We start from the raw sequence: 21,154 nt of genomic DNA, 5'->3' as shown, positions 1-21,154 counted from the left end.
GTCAGGGTTTTAAAAAAGGAGCCCTGTAGCATGGGTCTGACTTTTTGCAATTTAAAGGACTGATCTAATGAATTCGTTTTTGATTAGCATGCACTGTTATTTTCTGAACATAAGTGAGGATTTCCCCTTCGCTGCCGGGAAATGTCGCCGTGCAGGAGCCCGAGGGGCAGGGAGAGGAGGGAAGCTCGCCTTTCGCTTCCAGCCACCCCCCTGCCGGGAAAGCCCAGCAGGGCCTGGGGCAGGAGGAAAGCGGAGCCCCCCCCCCCCCCCCCCCCCTCCCCTCAGCGCGCCCCCGCGGCGCGCGCCCCCGCCGCCGATCCGGGGGGCGCGCGCGCGGGCCGCGCGCTGACGTCACCAGCCCCTCCCAAGCGATCGCGCGGCGCCCCCGCGTCACGCCGCCCCCCCGCCCCCCCCCGCCCGCCTTTCCCCTCGCCCAATGGCGAGCCGCCCGCCCCCTGCCCCCCGCGCCCTCGCCTCGGGGCCCCGCCCCCGGCGGCCTCGCGGCGGGGCCAATCAGCGCGCGGGGAGCGCCGCGCCGAGGCCCCGCCCGCAGCGCTCCCGTGCCCGCCCCCCTCCCCTGGCGGAGCGGCGGCGCAGCCCAGTCCGCGCCGTGCCCGCGCCGCGCCGTGCCCGCGCCTCGCCCCGCCGAGCCGTGCCGTGCCGTGCCGTGCCGTGCCGTGCCCGCGCCGCTGCCGGGGCCCGGCGCCATGGAGTGCGCGGCGGCGGGGGCCGAGTTCAACATCCTGCTCGCCACCGACTCCTACAAGGTGCGTGGGGGGCGGCGGGGGGGCACCTCCGGCACCGGGCGGGGCACCGAGCCGGGCAGAGCCGAGCGGGGCCCTTCCCCCGGGGGGGGAACCGTTGCCCCCCCCCCCCCCCCCGGTGACCGTTAGCGGGGCAGGGCGGCCCCGCGGGGGGGTTGTTGGTTCCGTCCCGGGGCCGGTGCCCCGAGCACGTGTGGGCCGCGGCGGGCGCAGGGCTCGGGGAAGCGAAAGCGCGGCGGGTGCGGGCGGTTTCGTATCCGGCGGGGAGCCGGGCGTGCCCTGCGGCACCGGCACCCGGCCCCGTACGTTGAGGGTCCGGGGCTGCCCCTCTGGGGAGCCGCGCGCCCCGCTGCCCTCCTTCGCACGGCTCCCCGATTCCGTCATTTTTGACCCCAAAGCGCCGTCAGCGCGTCGGGAGGTGAGTGCGGCCAGGCCCTAGCCCTGCGCTGCTCGGGGCTGACCCTACGGCCCCTAAACGCTGGGCCTGTGAGACCCCGAGCCCGGTCCTACCCGCGCTCCCTCATCACCTAGACTGAAAAAACTTAACTTTTTTTTTCCCTTCAGGAGCGGAATTGTAATTCAGAGGGGCTGCTGGGGCACTAAGCGCAACGACAGTACCGCTCCTTACTTTATTGTAGTCCCTTAAAGGTTTGTCCGCTCGTGGGGGGCACGCTTCTGCAATTCGTGCCCCCTGCTGCCGCTGTTCGCAGGAAGGTGAGCTGGAAGCCTGCAGGATGCTGATACAATCTCAGAGCATCTCGCTGAGGGCTTGTGGAGCTGCTTTCATTCAGGGCTTAATCTGGCACCAGTGCTCTTTAAGAACCGCGCTTAGTGTTCATTGTTAACCTTAATTCAAATGTGGAAGAGCCCCATGTTCGAGACGAATCACGCCAAATGCTGTAGGCATGGGTTTAAAGAGCATCTATTTTAATTCTAACGTGCCGCTACTCTTAAATTCACTGCATCTGGTCAAGGATTAGTATTAGTGAGGAGAACTGGGATGACAGACGACATTTATTTCTGTCTCATTTGCTGTTTTATAGGCAGGATGATTTAGTAACAGTCCATGAGCGGTAGAAATCCTAAAGGAGTCAAGTAAAGGCCTGAGTTTTTCCTAGTTCAAATTTAATTTGGATGAAGTTGTCTGTGGCAATTAGGAGCATTTCGTACTGTATCAAAAGCAGTTGGAGTTGCCTGCTTTGCTTTGTTAGGGCCATTCAAATTGTTTATCTTCCCATATACTTTGTTCCAAGTCTCAAAAGCTCCAATATTGTTAAATAATGCTTTTACAAGTAGCTTCTTTTATCTTGTTAGGTAACGGGAGCAAGCATCACTTACCTTCTCCCTGGATGATACTGTCATTTCCTAATCAATGAAGCACGCTTAGTGGAAGCACTTTCAGTAACAATTGCGCTAAAATAGCTGGTAGTCTACAACACCAGACTTCTTACAGGAGTTACCAAGTGCTCTGATTAGCAATTAGAACAAAATTGAGAGTTTATGTTGTGTTCTTTTTTTTTTTTTCCAATATTTCTGCTTTATCCACAATCGCAGCATCTGTTTATGTGCAACACGCAACAATCAAACCGTACGAACTAATGGCGGTGGCAAAAGCCACATGAAAATAAACAGCTCGGGGACAAACTGTGCAGTGTCCCAACCAGTACAGCCCCAGCTTAGGCAGCTGTCCATGAGTAACAAGTTGTGGTGTCTCCAGCTCGTATCTGTCACAACTCATTAGTTTGAGGCAGGACAGCATTGGCTCCAGTGTCCCACTTCTGTGTTGCTACAATGGAAAATTTGGGATGGCGAGAAAATTGGTGACTGGTTTAAGTGCCTGTCAAAACCCAGGAACAAGTAGCATAAAACAAAGTAATTTGGTGGGCAAAGATTTTTCCACTGACAGCTGATCTAACCTCCTCCCTCCCAAACCGCTTTCCTGCCTGGGTGTGTGTCACAGGACATTTCATCTCAAGTCACAGAAGATTATCAAACACCCAGTTTCAGTATCGTACTTAATTCTCGTGTGCTCTGTTTTCCTGGGTAGGAGTCATTCCCAGCAGGTGAATTTCAGACTTTCTACTCCCTGAACCCAGTACTCAGCTTCCACTATGAACGGGGTTTACAGATCTGTGCAAGTGCTCCATGATTTTGAGATAAGGTTTCAGATTGCCTAGTTTATCTCTAGCCCCAATAACAATATAAATGTTTTTACATCAGATTATTTTTTTTTCCTCCTTCAGTACTTGGATATTCTTAAGCTTCTCCAAGTCCCCCAGGAGTACAACTCCCCGTGTGCTGGGTATTCTGTGCCGTCCCCTCTAGGTCTGGGCGTGGGCATCTGGTATGGTGTGTATGCATCTTGCTAAACAAGTAAAAGTATAAGTAAAAACGCATTTTTTAATTCTTTGGGTCACAAGACTTTGAAGAAATTTACCCATGCAGAGTTATTTGGGGAACTGCTTTGTGCTGAAGTCCAACGCAGAGATGAGCCTTTTAGCAGTGAAGCTTTCTGCTGGTGACCCGATGTTGCTGAAAAAGACCAGCACGTGAAGTCAAGATCCTCGTTGCTAGTCTGAGAGCTGCAGGTGGGGCTATCAGCAAACTCCTTGAAGTTCATGGTTCCTCATGCAAACATACTGCATGCTGTCTTGTTCTGTCTATACCAGGAAGTTCCTCAGTCTGGTTTTTCTTCTTTTTTTTTTTTTTTTCTCCTTTTTATCAGGGGTTAGTGTGCCCTAATGTCGCGCTTCCTCCCAGCAGGGCTGTACGGTTCCTCCCTGTGGCTCTGCCTTTCTCATGCCCCTCTCTGACAGGTTTGCTCACTCATGGTGCTTCCCAACGAAAGGTCCCACGTCCTTCATCCGTTCTCATCCTCCTCATCCATTCGGTGCTGCAGACACGCTGCCCCTCTTTCCTTCCTCTTTGATTCCCAGTGCTCTGTTTATCCCACATTTATTTGTTTGTGTACAGGCATTAATTCTTCCAGGGAATCCCTATCTGAGACCGTCCTGGGGGGCAGCTTGGCAGAGCTGTGGGCCCGGCCCGGAGAGCGTGAGGAGCGAGGGGAAAGGCTGCCGGAGGGAGGCAGGAGCCTCCTTTGCTAAAGCAGTGATAGCTTCTGTTGTTCTTACCAGTGGGCTGCCTGACTGCTGCTTGGGATGGTTTGTAATTAAGCTGATAGCTCTAACAAGCTGCGATGCAATTACTCCATAGGAGGAGCCGACTTGCCATCGGGACTGTAAATGAGATCTGTTTCTCTTTCGGGATGCTCCGAGGCAGCTTAAAGATTTTTGCTTAACTCTGTCCGTCTTCCATGTTGCATCTTAATAATTTGTCATTGCGACTGACTTCTTACGCTCTGCGTGGATGTAGAAGAGCGCTTGTGAAGCATTTCACACCAGTGTGTGTTTATTCTCAGGCTCTGGCAGGCTGCATGTGCTTTATTTAGAAGGCTGTAGGTATGCGAGGAAGAGTCATGAGTATCCTTCAGCTTATTGGGTTTGATCAGTACTCAGCGACGGCAAATTATTCTTCTCTGTGGCACATACATGTATATATATTTATTTTAATTGATAGGAGTTGGACTCAGTGATCCTTGTGGGTCCCTTCCAACTCGAGATAAGCTATGATTCTATGATTCTAATAAAAACCTGTTGGTAGGGGTGCAAATCTGTTTTGTTACCTCCTGTAATTTTGGCAGTGGCAGGCATCGGAAACTTCTGGGCTGGCATTCCTCGTAGGAAGCAGCCTTTGCTCTGTCAGGGGCTGTTATCCTCCAAGTTTTGATTCACAGCCACGTGGTGGTGTCCCAGCCCCCAAGCCGTCATCGCTACAAGGGAACGCTGCAACAGGACAGGATTCGGACAGTTTTTAAATGAATGGGAAGTACACCTTTACTGAGTCACTGCAGCTTTCTTCTCAGAAAGTTGAATGCGTCGTCTTTATGTTTAAGGACCAGGAAACTTGTAGCACTATGTGAAATGCTACAGAGGACTACTCAAATGTGTAAACAGCAAACATAGGGTGTTTTGTCATCTTTGTTATGATAATCTTGGATGCAAACCACTGGAATTTTGGGAGTTAAAGAAATCTGTTGTAAAGTGTTACCTTTTTAAACGTAGTATTTTTTTTTATTTGAGCATTTTAGAATACATTTAGTTACAGTGCTTACGCTTGACCTTGTTTTTTAGATGAATGTGAATGTGGTCACTTAGAGCATCTCTTGCTGTTATGAGCAGCTTCCATAGAAGTTTGGTTGTGTGAATGTGCTCCCCTTACTTTTCATAGTATTGGCTGATCTGTTAACTGTTTCTTGCTCACCTCTCATCCTCTTATTTGCAACCTGTAAGTAAGAGATGATGGATGAACCAGAATACAGAGACATTAAAAGTGGTACAGAATCAGCTTTCAGTCTTGGTCATAACCTGAACTAGTTTCTCCTCCTTACCCGTAAGAGCAGGTACCCCAATATTCTCACTTAAACGCTGCCTTAATCTGTGTTTGCTACACTTGTGCCACATCAAGTCATCTGGGGTCTCTCTAAGGCTATTTTCTTACTGTAATTTGAAGCTCATATATGATCAAAATAAGAAGATTGTACTTGACTATTAGTATTTGGGTTTTTTATGCTTGCTTGCAAGCATCTTGCACTTAACCTACTACTGTCGAATGCCCTTTTTGTTAACTTCTTAAAGGTTGGTTCTTCTGTGATTGCCTTTTGTGTTCAGATAAGTTTATTGTTTAACCACACCAACTTTGGGCTTGGTTTTCATTTCTACTTTTGTTTATGGTACATGTTCCTTTCGTGACTGCTTTGGAAGCTGCAAAAGCATCCTTGTTGAATCTAATTGCTAGTCACAGGTTTTTTTCTTCCCAAAGAGGGTCAGCAATAACTGGTGTTAGTTATGTCTCATCCCAGTGAGGTATATTTGATAAAGCTTTTCCTTTGTTCCCAAGTCCTGGTTCGCTTCCTCTGTTGTTAACCGTGTTTTCCCCAAAGGTTATTGGCAAGCTTTGCTTTGAACCACTCCGTGGGTTGAACCCGATGAAGGGTTAGGTGAAGTGGTCTTCCAAATTGTGGCCTCCCTCTCCCTACACGAGGTTTTTAACTGGTAAGTAATACCAGCACTAGTGGGGGTCTTACAAGTGTTTCCTCGAAGTCTCTCCAGCAGAAATGCCTAAAGCCCCACTGCAGTAAAGTTATCTCTCTCAGCGGGTTGTGTGTGGGGGCGAGGATCCCCCAAACACATCTCTTCCAGTACAAGTTAGTTCAACAAGCTGTTCTGACACCTCATCCCGCAACTTCGGCTCTCCTTTTTGTCACTTAAAACAATTTTTGCCTATGCTGGCGTGGATATGGCCCATTTTGGTGTATGAACGAGGCTTGTAGTGCAGTGAGCAAGCCCTAATTTGTGCCCTAATAACTTTCTGCAGATCCTGAAGTGCTCCAGCTGAGCAGCCCATCTACTAGCTTCCAGGACCACGCTCCTTCAGGCTTATTTTCTCCCTGATTCTCCCTTGTTTTCTACCTGATTCTCTGTGTTTCTGCCTTGGTTTCAGTAGCTGGGCTGTTCTGTACCTATTCTGCAATATTTTTCAACTAACTCCAGAAAGTTCAAGTACCTTCTTGGTTGAGCTGGCGTTATCTTATCTCTCGTGGAGTTACAGTACAGGCCTGACCCTGCTGGTAGATGTTCTGCGTTTTGTTTTCTTTGCTGCAGGCAGGGCTCAGAGGCATCTTTCTGATGGTTTGTGGTTACAACTTGCTGAACACCAGGAATAAGCCACCGCTGGAGAATTTGGCCACACCTGACTCCTGTACTTAGATCAGACCTGGTTTCCCTCCTGTTCTCAAATGGTTGATGTGTATAGACGTAAACAACCTTTTTAAAGTAGTTTCACTGCAAACTCTTGTACATCAAAGCTTGTAAACACAAGCTGTTACTACAAAGGGTTTATCTTCTAGCCTACAAAAAAAAAAAATACATCCTTTGCCTCAGTTCTCCCTGTTTTGTTATGAGTACCTGTTAATTCATTTCTCTTAAAATCTAACTTTTAATATTGGGTGTTTTCTTGGATGCCTGACCTAAATCTGATTTGTGCTGCGTGTTCCTCTCAAATGGCTGACTAGATAGAGCTGCATAGATGAAGTCCTTACAGAGGTATTCTTTGCCCAGCATGCGCCTTTTCTTGGATTAAATTTGATAAGGAGCTATCCCAACTGGAGGATAGGTGCTCTATCTCAGTCATAGTATATACCCTTGTTGGAGATGGCTGGTTGTCAGACTTGGAGTAGACAAAACCTGAACCACAGTCTTGAACTAAGTACCAAAAGGCCTTAGAAGATATTTTGGAGTTCTGTGGTTTTTTTTTTTTTTTTTTTTTTGGTTTTTTTTTTTTTGTTTTTTTGGTAAGGGGTCGCTTAGTCCACTACTGGGATTTTGGTTTGGTTTTTGTTTCTGTAGAAAAGGGGGTTTCTTATTGAGTTTCTAGTCACTTCTGCTTATTGAGAGCCTGCCTGTACAGGTCCAGCTTCTGTCGTCCCCTACCCGAAAGCATGGGTTTATCAATGCTGTCTCAATCTGTAAGTCACGTAAAACATATTTCAAATGCCACCCATTGTCACAGATTGTTTTTTCTACTCTTATGTAGAGTACAGAAAGAAGCAAAACATCATCTGACAACAAGGGCAGTTCTGGCGTTTTTCAAAGTGTACTTTTCCTTGTGCAAGCGCCTTGTAGTCCTGTTTGGTTTTGTGTGGTTGGTTGTGGAGTTTGTTTTGATTCGTTTTCCACTGGCGCTCTGTCTCTTCTGTGAGCGTTCCTGCTCCCTAGGGCTTGATCCTTCCTCATATTTCATTTATTTTTTTACCCCAGACATTTGGCTACGTTACCCAAGTGCCTGCCCATCACTCTGGTGGGTGGGTATTATTTTCCTACCTCCTAGACATCCAGAAATCCCTGCTACTGGTCAGAGCTGCAGTGATGCTTATTAGGCAGATGTGCCTTCTGGGCACCTTTTGTGCCCTGCCTAGTAGCTTGCAGGCAGAGCTGGGGCCGGACGAGTGCCCTTTGGCTGATGGATGCGTGCTGGAGGCGCCGAGTGACACCGTGACTTAGCACAGCAGGGACATGGAGGGTTGGGAGTGGATCCAGAGATCTGCAGCTCCAGCTAAACCCATCAAGAACAGGGGAAATGGCTCTCGTGGTTGGCTTCTCGCACACCTGGAGTAAGCAGTGGCTGGAAGATTTGGTCCTTTCATGCTGTGCTTGTGCCTTTTAATACCGAGAAGTCTGTGAGATCCTCGCAGACACCCAGTGGGTGTTTTGATTTTTGTAGCTAAAACCAATAGCTTTGTAAAGCATCAAAGCAAAGAACAAGTTATTTAAGATTACAAAGGTGAAGATTGCTTAGATGTGAAATATCTTAATTGCCAGGGGTGTGTATTTTTCACTGTCCAAATAGATTCTAGTATGTGAAGAATAGAATTAAGTCTTACACATATAACCATTGGAAAATAAATTATCTTTCAAGTACTTGATGAAATTTAATTGATAAACTGACATTTCTTTCATAAGCAATTTTTATCTAGGTTTTCATCCTGGCAGATAACATTTCTGGATGCTAGCGGTTATATATTTTCAGGTTAAGATCTAATCCAAAGTCAGAAAAATTATTTAAACCCGTGATTTACTGTTTGAGGAACTTGACTATATTTTTTCTTAGGTTGAAACTGCCAGCAAGGTAGTCTGAAGGAGCTGTTTCCCCAGGCGTGCTCCATAAAGGATAAATTGGGTTGTTGGGCTTTCCAACTGGGTTTCAGCAACTTCCAGTCTACAGCCAGAGCACCACGTTTTGGGATCATGCTTCAAAGCACAGCTAGAATGGGAAGTCCATGAGGAAAACTGCATTGAAATGCACCAGGGAAGCGTGGCACCAGCTCAGCGTGTGCACTGCGCACCTTAAGTGAATCTGGGGCCTGTAACCCATTGACAGGGAGAAATGTTTAGCTGGAGGAGATGCCTTGGAACAGCAAAAGACAGAGTTGTGGTTTTTTTTTAAGCTGGTAGCTGAGGGTCATGCAAGTTTTCATTATAATGTAGGTGCTAACTTCAGCAACCTGCCTTTGTAACTTGGATAATTAAACTTTGTTAGAGAGACTTGATTAGGCAGTCTCATGTGGACGTAGCTTTGTTCCGTTGTTGTTTTTTTTGTTATTGTTGTTTTTTTTTTTTTTACCTTTTTACCATTGTGGGTAAAACAGCACTACATCGTTTTGTTCCAGATCATATTCAAGGAATTCAGGTATTGGTTTGGGGAATTGTTCCTGGAACGCTGGCTCTGTGCATTTGAAGCTGGTGGGCTGTGTCGAGTGTTTCTGAAAGCATGAAGCTGTAGCATGCAAATAGGAGGGAGAATGAAAATGAAGTTAACCGGAGTTCCCAAGCGATATAATCGAATGAAAAGCCCCAGCTTAAAATCCTGTCCCGTATGCGGTCACAAAAAAGAACAAAACTTTTCATGTAAGGGGATTGTGTGGGTGTCCATACTCAGGTTAGTTAGGAAGACGTGTCAAACAGCGTATTGCGTTAGACTGCTCCGTAGTAGGTTTTTTGGATTGTTGTGTGGTTGTGGTTTTGTGCGTGTGGTTATGGGGTGGGCAGAACTGCCTGGGCTGGCACTGGGATTCACTTTGTTGGGAGTTCTGCCTAGAACTGGGACCGGGCATGGTATAGTTTGTGGGGCGAGACTTTTCCTAATAGCTAGAAACCAAATCTGCCGGGCAGTTTTTGACGTGGGTTTGACATGATCAGCAGTAGGCATTCTCCCTTTGGAGCGGCTGTGGAATCGGAACAGAGCGGGTTGTGCTCCGTTCAGTGTCTCTGCTCTGTGGTGCCTTGCTTGAAGTGAAGGCAGCCAGCTTGCAGTGACAAGCGTGGGTTTTATTTGACTGGCCTCGAAAATTCCATACGAGTAAAGATAATGGGAAGATCAGAAAATTGACCTTCTGGTTATTTGACCGTTCCCTTGCAGCATTGGAAACCCAAACACAACTGCTGGTATAGGAGGACCAGAAGGTGCAATTGAGCAGTCTAGGTCACTATCCAAGCTGAGTGAAATACTAAATAGAAATGACATTTAAGAGGGAAAAAAAATGATTTTAAATCCTTTAATAGACAGTTTTAGCAATACAGGTAAGGGAAACTTTCAAATGTTTTATTTTGAAAGTGTCAGAGGTACATTCTAAGAAGACAGGACAATGTTAAACTAACCTTTTTCCAGTTCAGTGTGATATTGAAAAGGACACTTTTTAGGATGGTTTGGAGTAAGGAGTTGCAGCAAGTATAACTCATAGCTGAGCCTATAAATGTGGACATTTCAGAAAAATCCAGACGTATTTCATGCCTTTCTCAAGTTTTGTTCTGAGGTGTGATGGCACTTTACTCTGCTGTAGGAATGGTTTTCTCTTATGGAACGTATAGACTTGTTCACAGACTTTCCTTAATAATTTTAGAAAAATGTTGATGCTTCACCTCTGGGTATGCTTTAAGCTGATTTATGTATCCTGTAATTTCAACATTCAAATTTACAGTATCAGATTTACATCACTCTTTTTTCTGTGTGTGTGTAATATGGAATTAGAGGTTTTACATGAGGTTTGCTTTTTACATACTAGTAGGTAACAATTTTGCAGATTTAAGTTGCTAATGTTTAAAGTGCAGCTGTTTCAAACGGCAGATTACCCTAAGTAAATTCTTGGGTAGGTTTATTAATTACCAATAGCTAATAAAAGCTGGTGTGGCTGAATCCAGCTTACCTGGATATGTTCGTGTGACCAATTTCCATGTGATACACGCTTTCAGACTTCAACTTTCTGTGCTTCCTCTATGCCAAATGTGAACTTTTACAGAAATTGGAAAAAAGTACAAAAGGGGAGGCACAAACCTCAAGCAGATCTCGTAACAGCATTACCAGCACTAACAGGTTTGTAAGCTGGCTTTAACATAATCTGAGCTTGAGAAATGCACTCTGCTCGTGGATAATGGGACGCTTGGGTAGGTGCCATTGTCAGTGCCTTCTTGAGCCTTGAGGGCTTTCATTTGAATTACGTGATTATAGCCTTCAACGCTTCAACTACAAGCAGAGACCTTCACGTTGGTAGTGGCAGACAGCTCTGTGCTTCCTGCAGCTCTTGGGCTTGGCCAAAGCACAGTGGGGTGAAAACTGGCTGGGTAGGTCAGTGCCCTGTGCTGCTCCTAAAACCCCAGCCGCTGTCCTTCCCAGTTAGTCAAAGCAGAGGTTTGAGAGCTGGCCGTGAAGGTTACTGGGGAAAAAGGCCTGTTACGGAAGCAGAGAGTAAGATAAAGGAGACAGACCTCTGAACTGAAAATTGAAGAAGTGGGAAATCCCCCAAAGACTTGCTGACTGTAGAGTGTGAACAGAGAATAGTCCAGAAAAGTTGGAGTTACTGTAAGCTTTAACAAAGAGCTCTGCTGGAAACCCTGATATTGCCCAATGACTTTTGATTTCTCTTTTTTGTAGTGTTGTTTCAAGTACTTACTGAAGTTTTTCTTAATGTAGGTTACACACTACAAGCAATATCCACCTAACACAAGCAAAGTATACTCCTACTTCGAATGTCGTGAAAAGAAGACGGAAAATTCCAAATTAAGGAAAGTGAAATACGAAGAAACTGTTTTTTATGGCTTGCAATACATTCTGAATAAATATTTAAAAGGTAACTGACTCAAAAGTAAAACTTTACCTGTAAATAAATACCTTAATTTTTCTCATGTCTTGCTGGAGTTGTAGAATTTTAAACAATTCCATACTATTTTGGTACAATGCAGGTAGTGGCAGGCATAAGGTCTTATTTATGTGATTTTGAAAATGAGATGACCGCCCTTGTTAAAAGGTATTGACTTCTAAATTCAGGCACTGTTCTACTGATTCTTTATGACAATGGGTTACTGAAAATGAAGACGTGTTCATAACCCTACTTCAGGGGGTTAAATTGAAATGAATTGAAGTAGAAGAAGACTTCATAGAACCACACGAAGGTACACTTCACATTTTGAACATGAATTTTAGTCTATTTGCTGATTTATTTAGTGTGTAAGGCAGTAACGTTAATTTTCCTTAGATTTTTGTTGCCACTCAGATTGCTAAACAAGGCAGCTACATGTGAACATGTTTTCAATATTGACAAATTTTAAAGTAACATCTGAAAAATCCATGGTGGCATTTAAGACTTCGCTTGTTTTCTTGCATTATGTGTGAATGTCATCTGTTCTGACCCAAATGCAAATTGCCTTCTGCCAGGCTTTAGAAGGACAACTTTAGCCATATAGCTTGCTTGTCTTTTATCTCGAACCAGAATTCATAAATCTCTCTGCCAGTTCTGCCAGATATTGGAATTAGACTGAAATCAAAGCACTTGATAATCTTTTCTGTAGCAATCTGAGGATTGTTCTCTAACACTGCAAATAGAAGATTGGTCATAAAGCAGCAGCAATACTTATTCAAGTAATGCGGTTAGTCTGTCTGTATCACAGAAGTGTTTAATCTGATTTTTAAGGCCTCTCCATAGGGATTCTTTCTGGAGCAGTGTAGCTTGAGACCTGGTCAGGTTGTATCTTGTGTGTGCTGAGTTGCACAATCATCACACTCCTCCAGGAAAACTACAGATAAACAAAACTCTTGACAGGTTATTAACCGTTCTAAAATAGAAAGCTGAAACTTTTATTGAGTCACCTGCTGACCACAGCTTCCTTAGCATCGTAATCTATATAATAAATTAAATTTGGTTTGAGCATAGCCGATTTACTGCACTTGACATGTTTTCTGTGTTGGTTGTTTTTTTTTTTGAGGCAAAGTAACTTTTCTGTGTCTGAACCTATTTGTTATTATTTCCTAATCTTTCATTTGTTTCTGGAACCACAGGTAAAGTGGTAACCAAAGAGAAAATCAAGGAAGCCAAAGAAGTGTATAGGGAGCACTTTCAAGACGATGTCTTCAATGAAAAGGGATGGAACTATATTCTGGAGGTAAAAATTTATGAAAATAATGCAAGGTCATCCTGAAAGATTTATGTATAAACTGTAAAATAAATTCCACAGTCTCTTCTTTAAATCAAGATATTTTAACCGTAATACCAAAGTGTGGGTAAATTTAGCTTTTTCATACAGTGTACAGGGAATAGAAGCAGTCAGAGAATAATCATAATTGCAAGTCCATAGAGGAAAAACAATTTTCATCCTTTTGGATGCCAAATATGGCTTTGCAGGTAATAAGGATTTATGGCTGCTGTCAGCCAGTTAGAATAAATGAGGGCTTATTGGCAAGTCTCCATTTATATATATAGTGCTTTGTGGTTGGTTGCATCATTTATATTGCTTTCTGTAACTAATCATAACCATTTTTATTCCAATGCAGGAAGCATTACAACTTCTTGTATGTGTAAATAGTTCCAGAAAATGTGTTTTGTTCAATTGTTTCCTAAATTTTCCGGAGATAACTGAAGTTGAACTTCATTATGAAATACAAGGCTTGAGTATTTGACACGCAAATCTTTCCAAGTATTTCCTCAGTTTATCCTCTTTCCCTTTTGTTTAAAAAGTTATCAGTCTTCAAGTAATTGCAAACATCTCTTCTGTGTAAAGCCAGCAGATTCAGACTAGTAACACTCACCAGAGTTCTAATTTCTGCTGGTGAATTAAATACCAAGTTTCATTGTGGATTCTTACGAATGGCATTTGACGCTTGAAAGCACAATTTTTAGCCTTTTGCATTTATTTTCATGTGGATACCCTGACTGAATGTATTTTATGGTGGCATCTGTGAATGTATCTGGATGTCATCTTGCAATAAGGGTGAGCCATAAGGAGTGCAAGAGAAAAGTGAATTTAAGTGTTGAAATTGGCAGCAAGGTAAATAACATTGTTTTCTAAGAGGGACTTAGGGATATGTTTGTAGAGGACTTGCATCCATTTGAAACAACTACAGATGCGAATTCAAGCCGTATTTTTAAGTTACATTATACATTGTGGGCTACTCTAATCTGTATTTAATCTTGACCCCTCTTTGGCTAAACTGAATTAATGCCTTGTTAATGCTGCATGTCTGTCCACACTGAGTTTTGACATGGTTTAACTAAACCTGTTCCAATGCATGCTTTTGGCTTATTCAAAGTAGCCTTCCCATGTACCCTCTGTATACATTCTTTATTCCTTGGTCATATTTTCTTGCTGAAACAGTGCAAATATAAAAACAAATATGATTTCTATTTTTTTCTTAGATGCTCATGGTGCTCAAAGTGGAATGGTTTGTTCCCTTCGGGTGCTTGTCTGCCCTTATGAGCACCCAGAGATGTGCTTCTACCCCTCTGTACTATTGCCTGCTCTCTCTGGCTCTGTTAACTTGTATGTTGTGTTAGGTAAAGTGGAGGGATCAATGGCTGTATGAGTGACGTGCCAAAAGGAATTTGAAATGTATGTACATGAACTGGTACAGAATAAATGAATGAGTAAATACCTATAGGATGGAGGGGGTAGAAGTGAGGAGTGGGATTCCTGTGGAATGAGGGGATGGGTAGAGGTTGGAAGCAGACAGGAGCTGGTGAGGAGCGTTAGAGTTGTAAGCCCTGAACATACGGAGTTGATCTGGGCTAAAAAGGGTGTAAATGATGCATTTTGCCTAAAATGCTTACCAGACACTCTGCGTACATTCAGGAGATACCTCATTACAAGAAAGAAGCTGACTCTACCTGAAAATTTTGAAAGATGCTATAGTGTTATGATGAATTATAGTATTTGATGAATGGTGCTATAGTGTTATGACATGACCCTGTTGCTTTTTCCATGGACAAAATCAACACCTTTACCAACTATTAAATCTGTTTTGTTTTTCCACTAAGTATACTTTTGCTTTCATTGAATCATTAATACATAATTTTGAGCCTTTTTGAAGGCCTCATTGCCCTTTATTAAACCAGAACTGGCATCTACAAGTCTGACAACTAAACCCTGTGTGGTAGCTAAACATAACTTGCTTCAGCATCTTACACTTCAGAAGAAAACTTTTAGCTGTACTATAGAAGAGATCTTTGTGTTTTGGGCACTGGAGAACGTGTATTGATGCTACTTAAGAAATCTGTAATTTCTCTAAAGTGATGCAATTTTTGTTACCTTTAAAGAAGTAATATATCACAAAGATTTCTGTCAAAAATTATTAATGTGCAAAATGTTTTAAGTATTGTCAGTTTAGCTTGCAAAGTTATAATTACTGTTTTAGAGCAACTGTTTGCAACTTACTCTTTTGCAAAAGGCATGCTCCACAGACTATTTATTCTTTCAGGGATGAAAGACTGAGTTTGACAGAAGAATGACACTTCAAGATTGGATTTCATGTTTAGTGAATAGTTGAGATGATAAAATATTCTTTAAAATAGATGCTAAATAGATCCTACGTTAATAAATTAACAAAGCACGCATCTAGACCAAGCAAAACTAGTGATTTTTGTTTAAGGTCTAGATAATAGCTAAACAGTTGTGATTTTTTGCTTTCTTCATGTGAAAGCATGGAAGAAAACCGCATAGCAGATATTTCTTGTTCTGTGATAGAGCATATTTCTTTTTATTGACTATTAAAGCTTGTATGCATCAAGGAATGAAAGTGATAACCAAAATTTGGATTGATAAAGATACTCTGTATAATTTATTTATTTTTTAGGTTATAGAGTTTTACTCCTTTTTTGATAAATGCATTTTTCTTACTCGTTTGGGTTGGTCAGTATAAACAAACACTTATTTTAAGGGTCAAAAGAAAGAACTAAAGAGCTTTATCAATAAACTCACAGACTGACTTTTATCCACTGCAGTTAAGTATAAGAAGTAGGTTCCAACCTTCCTGTTACCTAACAATATTGCTATTTCTCACACAGAAATATGATGGCCATCTTCCTATTGAAATAAAGGCTGTTCCTGAGGGCTCTGTCATTCCCAGAGGAAATGTTCTCTTCACAGTAGAAAACACAGATCCAGAATGCTACTGGCTTACAAATTGGATTGAGGTCAGTTTTGGAAAGCTAGTATGCTTTGCTAAATAAATATTAACGCACTTAATTTAAGGGTTGAATCCCTTAATGGCTTAAAGCAATTCTCTGGCAGCTTTCATCTTCTGCTTTAAGTAAGCCTGGATTCTTTCTTCATTGCTCTTACACAGACCTTTTCCCACTACCTGGCAAGTGACTGTAATAGTTTTTACAGGAAATTCACAGCAGTACTTTTATTAACAAGGAAAAGAGGAGGAAGGGAGATAAATGTCTGTAGCGTGGGAGCGATAAGTCCCAAGATGGCCAGTACTTACCCTACCTTATAAAGGTATTATAAAGGCAAATTACTTTAACCAAAAGCAAATTGTTGGAGACATCAGTACTTTTTAAATGGGTGATGAAAATAAATAGCCCTTTTTGCACCTGATTAAATACCGAGTGGGGATTTTGGAATCCTAAGCAAACTTGCACCTAATAATGTGTTGGGTTTTGTTTTAGACTATTCTTGTTCAGTCATGGTATCCAATCACAGTAGCTACGAATTCTAGAGAGCAGAAAAAGATTTTGGCCAAGTATTTGCTGGAGACTTCTGGCAGCTTAGAAGGACTGGAATATAAACTGCATGACTTCGGCTACAGAGGAGTTTCTTCACAAGAGGTAATGCTACTTTTCTAATAATTGGAGAAGCCTGATTGTTCTTACCTGTAAGGGATAGTAGCATGTATTCATTAACAATTACATCTACATGCCACAGTGAAATTGTGAATGCATACAGCACTGCATTTGGACTTACATGGAGGGGGTAGATCTGGGTGGGGGTGTGGGTCTGAACTGTATCTGAGTACTAGGCTGAGAGAGCTTTCTTCCACATAGAAACTGTCTTTCCTGTGTAAATGCATAAAGAGTGTATTGGTAAAACAGGAGCTGAGTCAAAGTTTTGTTTCAAGCTAGTGCTAGCCAGTAACTGGTTTTAGGCTTCTATATTTGGCGTGGCAACTGAGAGCTGCATCTTTTTCAGACTGCAGGAATAGGAGCTTCAGCTCATTTGGTGAACTTCAAAGGAACAGACACTGTAGCTGGAATTGCATTAATTAAAAAGTACTATGGAACAAAAGATCCGGTTCCAGGATATTCTGTTCCAGCTGCTGAACACAGGTAAGATTTTTGGCTATCAAAACTTTTTTTAAAAATAAAAAAAATTACATGTTGTTAAACTTACTCATCTTTGTATTCAGAAATTTTTCACTTAAAAGGATGAGGCAGGCTTAAACTGTTTCATTTATATCACACGGTATTAGCCATGACTGACCCAGCTATTATGGCTAAAGTTTGGTACTGATGTCTTCTGTATGTTCTAGGGGCACAGCAATGGCATGTCTGTTTTTAACTCGAAATGTTTTTTTAATGTTTTTAACTATAAACTTCTTAACACAGTCTAAATAGAGTAGGAGTTGGACTCGATGATCGTTGTGGGTCCCTTCCAATCAGGATATTCTATGATTCTGCGAATCTATGATTCTAAATGTAGATGATTTTTAGAATGGACTTGAAGGCCTACAGGCAAAAGTAGATATTGAAGATCCATGTTATGAACTTTAAAATTGTTCTAAACATAAAATAGTAACATGAAAAATTGTATGAGAGGCACCTTTAGGCTTTCCCGGATCATGTTCTCCCTCCAAAAGAGGCAGTTGTTCTAAAGCTTCTATCCACGTAACGAATTCAGCCAGTTGATCCTTAATCTCACACTAAGATTTGTTCACAAGTTTGAGAGTAAGGAACTGGTCTCAAACAGGTAATTGAGATGAAGAGCTCTTGGTTTTGATATAGGAATCATGTACAAGGTCAGGAGTGAGGGCAAGTCTTTGGATTTCACTTGTGTGTCTCTGCATGCTGAAATGAGCACAATATAAAGGAAGGGCCAGTTGTGGTTTTTTTCTCCTAGCAAGCACAAATATGGTCCTTTTTAATAGGGTTATTTTCACTCAGAATTGTAAGATGGATAACACAAGTTCAAGTGACTAGTTCTAATATGATTATCTTTGAAGGTACATTACTTCATGTAATTTTCTGGACCATTGCAATAGTGCTGTTCTAAAACTGCTGCTTGATCAGTAGAAGTAACAAAATTTGTCAGACTCATCTCTGATTAGCTTAATACTACAGTTATATCAAAAAATGATTAATAAAGTGACTATAATATCCTTTGTAATGAAAGGAAACACGTGGAAGCATCTTTTGTACAGCAAGTTGAAGTGGTAGTATGAGAGCAGACAGCTTAAGTGTGTTAGTTTGTATTGCCAAATGTAGACTGCAGTCACTCTTTTCAAACTAGTACACCAAAAGGGTCTTGTGCAAGAGTTGAATTGTTCCAGAACTGTTCTTCTGTTCCACAGCTTCCAATCTAAGGCTGTGTCTTGCGTGTGTGGTGCTCACTTCTGGCACACCACCAGGGTGGTCCCTGTGACTGCCCCAACCTGCTGGAAAAGAATTTTTTTGTCTCTTCATTACCACGAGCTAGGGCTCGTATACACAGAAGTTATTGCTAGTATTTTATGGTACAAGTTCAATGCCCACTAGCTCTTACTGCTCACCTGCACTTGGTAGGAGTGCATTTAGTGTCCATACACAAGTTATTGATGTAAGTTATGTCTGCTGCTCTGCGACAGCCACATACAGACAGCCGCTGCAGATCAGCTAGCGTTCAGTAACTTACTACCTCTCATAGCAATTCTGTTCGATATGCTTGCCTGTACCCTTGTACCAAGGGTAATGCTCTGAGGTTCCTGTAGAAGAACCTTTGTATCAGTGAGCTTAATGGCTTTAAATCATTATCCAAAAAAAGGCAAATAAATTGTTTTTGTTTAAGTTTTTTTCTAATTTATGTTGCTAGTTCTCAACTTCCCTTTTTATGGTCTGAGGTTGCCAGAGCAGATGGTCTGTTCTTGTATTTGTAGTTCCCTAATTGTCTGAACGTCAGATTTAACAGAAACTCTAACAAAAGTTTTTTAAAAAAAATAGTTATATGTGAAAGAAGTTTCATGTGTCCAGTGCTTGTCTGAGTTGCAAAGATGAATCCAGGTTGCTGTTAGTATATTTACTATCAGTGTAGCACAAAGCTGATAAACATATAGTTTGTGCTCTCCTGTTATCACACTGTCTATCGTTATCTTGAATTATTTCTTGTAGAAAGTACAGGATATGTGATTTAATGCAAATGCTCCTCTAATATGTATTTTTCAATTGACTTCACAGTACCATAACAGCTTGGGGGAAAGATCATGAAAAAGATGCTTTTGAACACATAGTGACACAGTTTTCTTCAGTGCCTGTATCTGTGGTTAGCGACAGCTACGACATTTACAATGCTTGTGAAAAAATATGGGGTGATGACTTAAGGCATATAATTGAAGCCCGAAGTCCAGAGGCACCGCTTATTATTAGACCAGATTCTGGGAATCCTCTTGACACTGTTTTAAAGGTAATGCTTTCTTGAAGTCATTTGTATACATGATCGGGAAGGACAATTTTTTGTTTTGTAATGACAGGCTAGTAAACATAAGAAAAAGTGTTCTAACTTAGTATGTTTATTATGCTTTGGATGTTTTTTTATATATGAAAAATCTAAATGCTTGCCTTATTTAAATGTAGATATGGCAACTCTTTTGCAATCTGAATGGTTTTATTGTTTTCTTCAAAACCATTCTTGCATACCGTTCCTTGAAGCCTTTACAGCAGTTACCAGTTTTGATGGACTAATGCTGGAATGATTCTATAAAGAAGTCTTTCGTCACTTAGTAACAAATAAAACGGGGAAAAAACTTGAATATTGATAAATGCCAGGCAAGTAAGACTTTTTATCTCCAAGATTAGGTATCTGGGAGTCCTAGTGTAATTCACTATTCTATGCTGCAAATACATGCTTAGTGCTCTTCTCCCTTTTGTAACACTTGCATTTAAGTCAGTGACAGACGACCTTTAAGTTGAAAACTATTTCTTGCCTTCTAGCTGTATAGAGAGCATGATGATTGTTGCGGTTTTATTCCAAAAACTGTTGATACCTTCTGAATTTGAGGAGCTCTCAATACTGTTTTAATAAGAAAGTAGGGGAGATTTTAGGTATGTTGGTAGTCTATCAGATCCATATAGCTTTTAACACCTTTTTTTTTTTTTCTGTTGGGGCAAATGACATAACAAATAGGAACTTTGAATAATCTTTCTCAGAGCTGATAAGAAAAACCCTATCTGGAGAGTTTAATTTTAATTATTGATGGCTAACAGAATCTTAGAAAACTGAAAGCCTCATCCACTATCTTAATGGAGGTCAAAAGAAGAGCAGAATCTTCAGCTGACTCATGAATAGCCATAAATGACACAACCAAAGAGAGAAAGGAGGGAGGCATGGATCTGATTAGCTTTTGGGTACAAGTGCATAAAGGCTACATATTCTGTGACTGCTTTAATCTAACAGCTTCTGCTACAATGGCTGGCATGCTTTTTGTTTGTGTACCTACATGGATATATTTAGAGCAGGATACGTGGGTATACTCATGAATTTGTGCTTGGGTTTTTTTTGTTTGGTTGGTTTGTTGTGTTTTGTTTTTAGCATGAATCAGATGTGGAAATCGGTTTCTTTACTGGAATGGCAGATTTTTATTTTTATTTTTATTTTGAGCTATTTCCCTTTTCTTTCCCATAGGTCTTGGAGATCTTAGGGAAGAAGTTTCCCATTACAGAGAACTCTAAAGGCTACAAACTGCTGCCACCCTATCTCAGAGTTATTCAAGGGGATGGTGTGGATATCAACACATTGCAAGAGGTAGGAGATCCTGTTCGTGTATAAGGGTGACACTGGTTATATTGCTATTTAATCTGAAATCTGTTACGACTAGTCAGGTGTTGCAGCTTCTCTCCTGACCCCACCCTGCCCTTCATCCTAGACATTGGCAATGATATCCTAATGCATAAAACACCTTCATTAAAAGCCCACAGGGAGTTATTAAGATGCATAAAAAACTAAGAGGCATATCCTAATCTTACTGTCGTAACCATTCTACTCCCACTGTCTCTCCTTTTGTTTGCTTTTATCCTGCTTGTCAAGCCTAATTCAGATCAAAACCTGGCAGTGTTTGGTCCTTTCATTGATACCTAAAGCACACTGCATGACTGCTGTGCTGTAGCAATAGTAGTAATTAACTGATGTAGCTCGTTATTTACGTATGCTCTGAAGAGTGCTTGCACTCAGATTTTGAAGGTGTGTTTTGTGAAGGTGACTGTTTAAGAGCGAACATAATGGAGGTAAGGAGTCTACTGATTTGGCAACTAATGGAATAAA

At 42.1% G+C, this 21,154-nt stretch overlaps 1 protein-coding gene across 1 annotated transcript in view; it reads left to right on the top strand.

Annotated features, from left to right (window-relative positions):
* Positions 1-593: 593 nt before the first annotated feature.
* NAMPT (nicotinamide phosphoribosyltransferase) overlaps positions 594-21,154 on the top strand; it is a 31,603-nt gene continuing 11,042 nt past the window's right edge. Inside the window, exons 1-8 of the mRNA XM_083803232.1 lie at positions 594-767; positions 11,349-11,505; positions 12,711-12,814; positions 15,709-15,837; positions 16,318-16,476; positions 16,838-16,974; positions 19,075-19,300; positions 20,519-20,638. Of these exons, the coding sequence (XP_083659358.1) occupies positions 708-767; positions 11,349-11,505; positions 12,711-12,814; positions 15,709-15,837; positions 16,318-16,476; positions 16,838-16,974; positions 19,075-19,300; positions 20,519-20,638 (1,092 nt within the window). The 5' untranslated portion in view covers positions 594-707. The remainder of the gene's footprint in view (positions 768-11,348; positions 11,506-12,710; positions 12,815-15,708; positions 15,838-16,317; positions 16,477-16,837; positions 16,975-19,074; positions 19,301-20,518; positions 20,639-21,154) is intronic.

The sequence above is a fragment of the Anser anser genome, assembly GCF_964211835.1.
Source record: "Anser anser genome assembly, chromosome: 1".
NCBI lineage: Eukaryota > Metazoa > Chordata > Aves > Anseriformes > Anatidae > Anser > Anser anser.
This window is presented reverse-complemented; position numbering and strand designations above follow the sequence as displayed.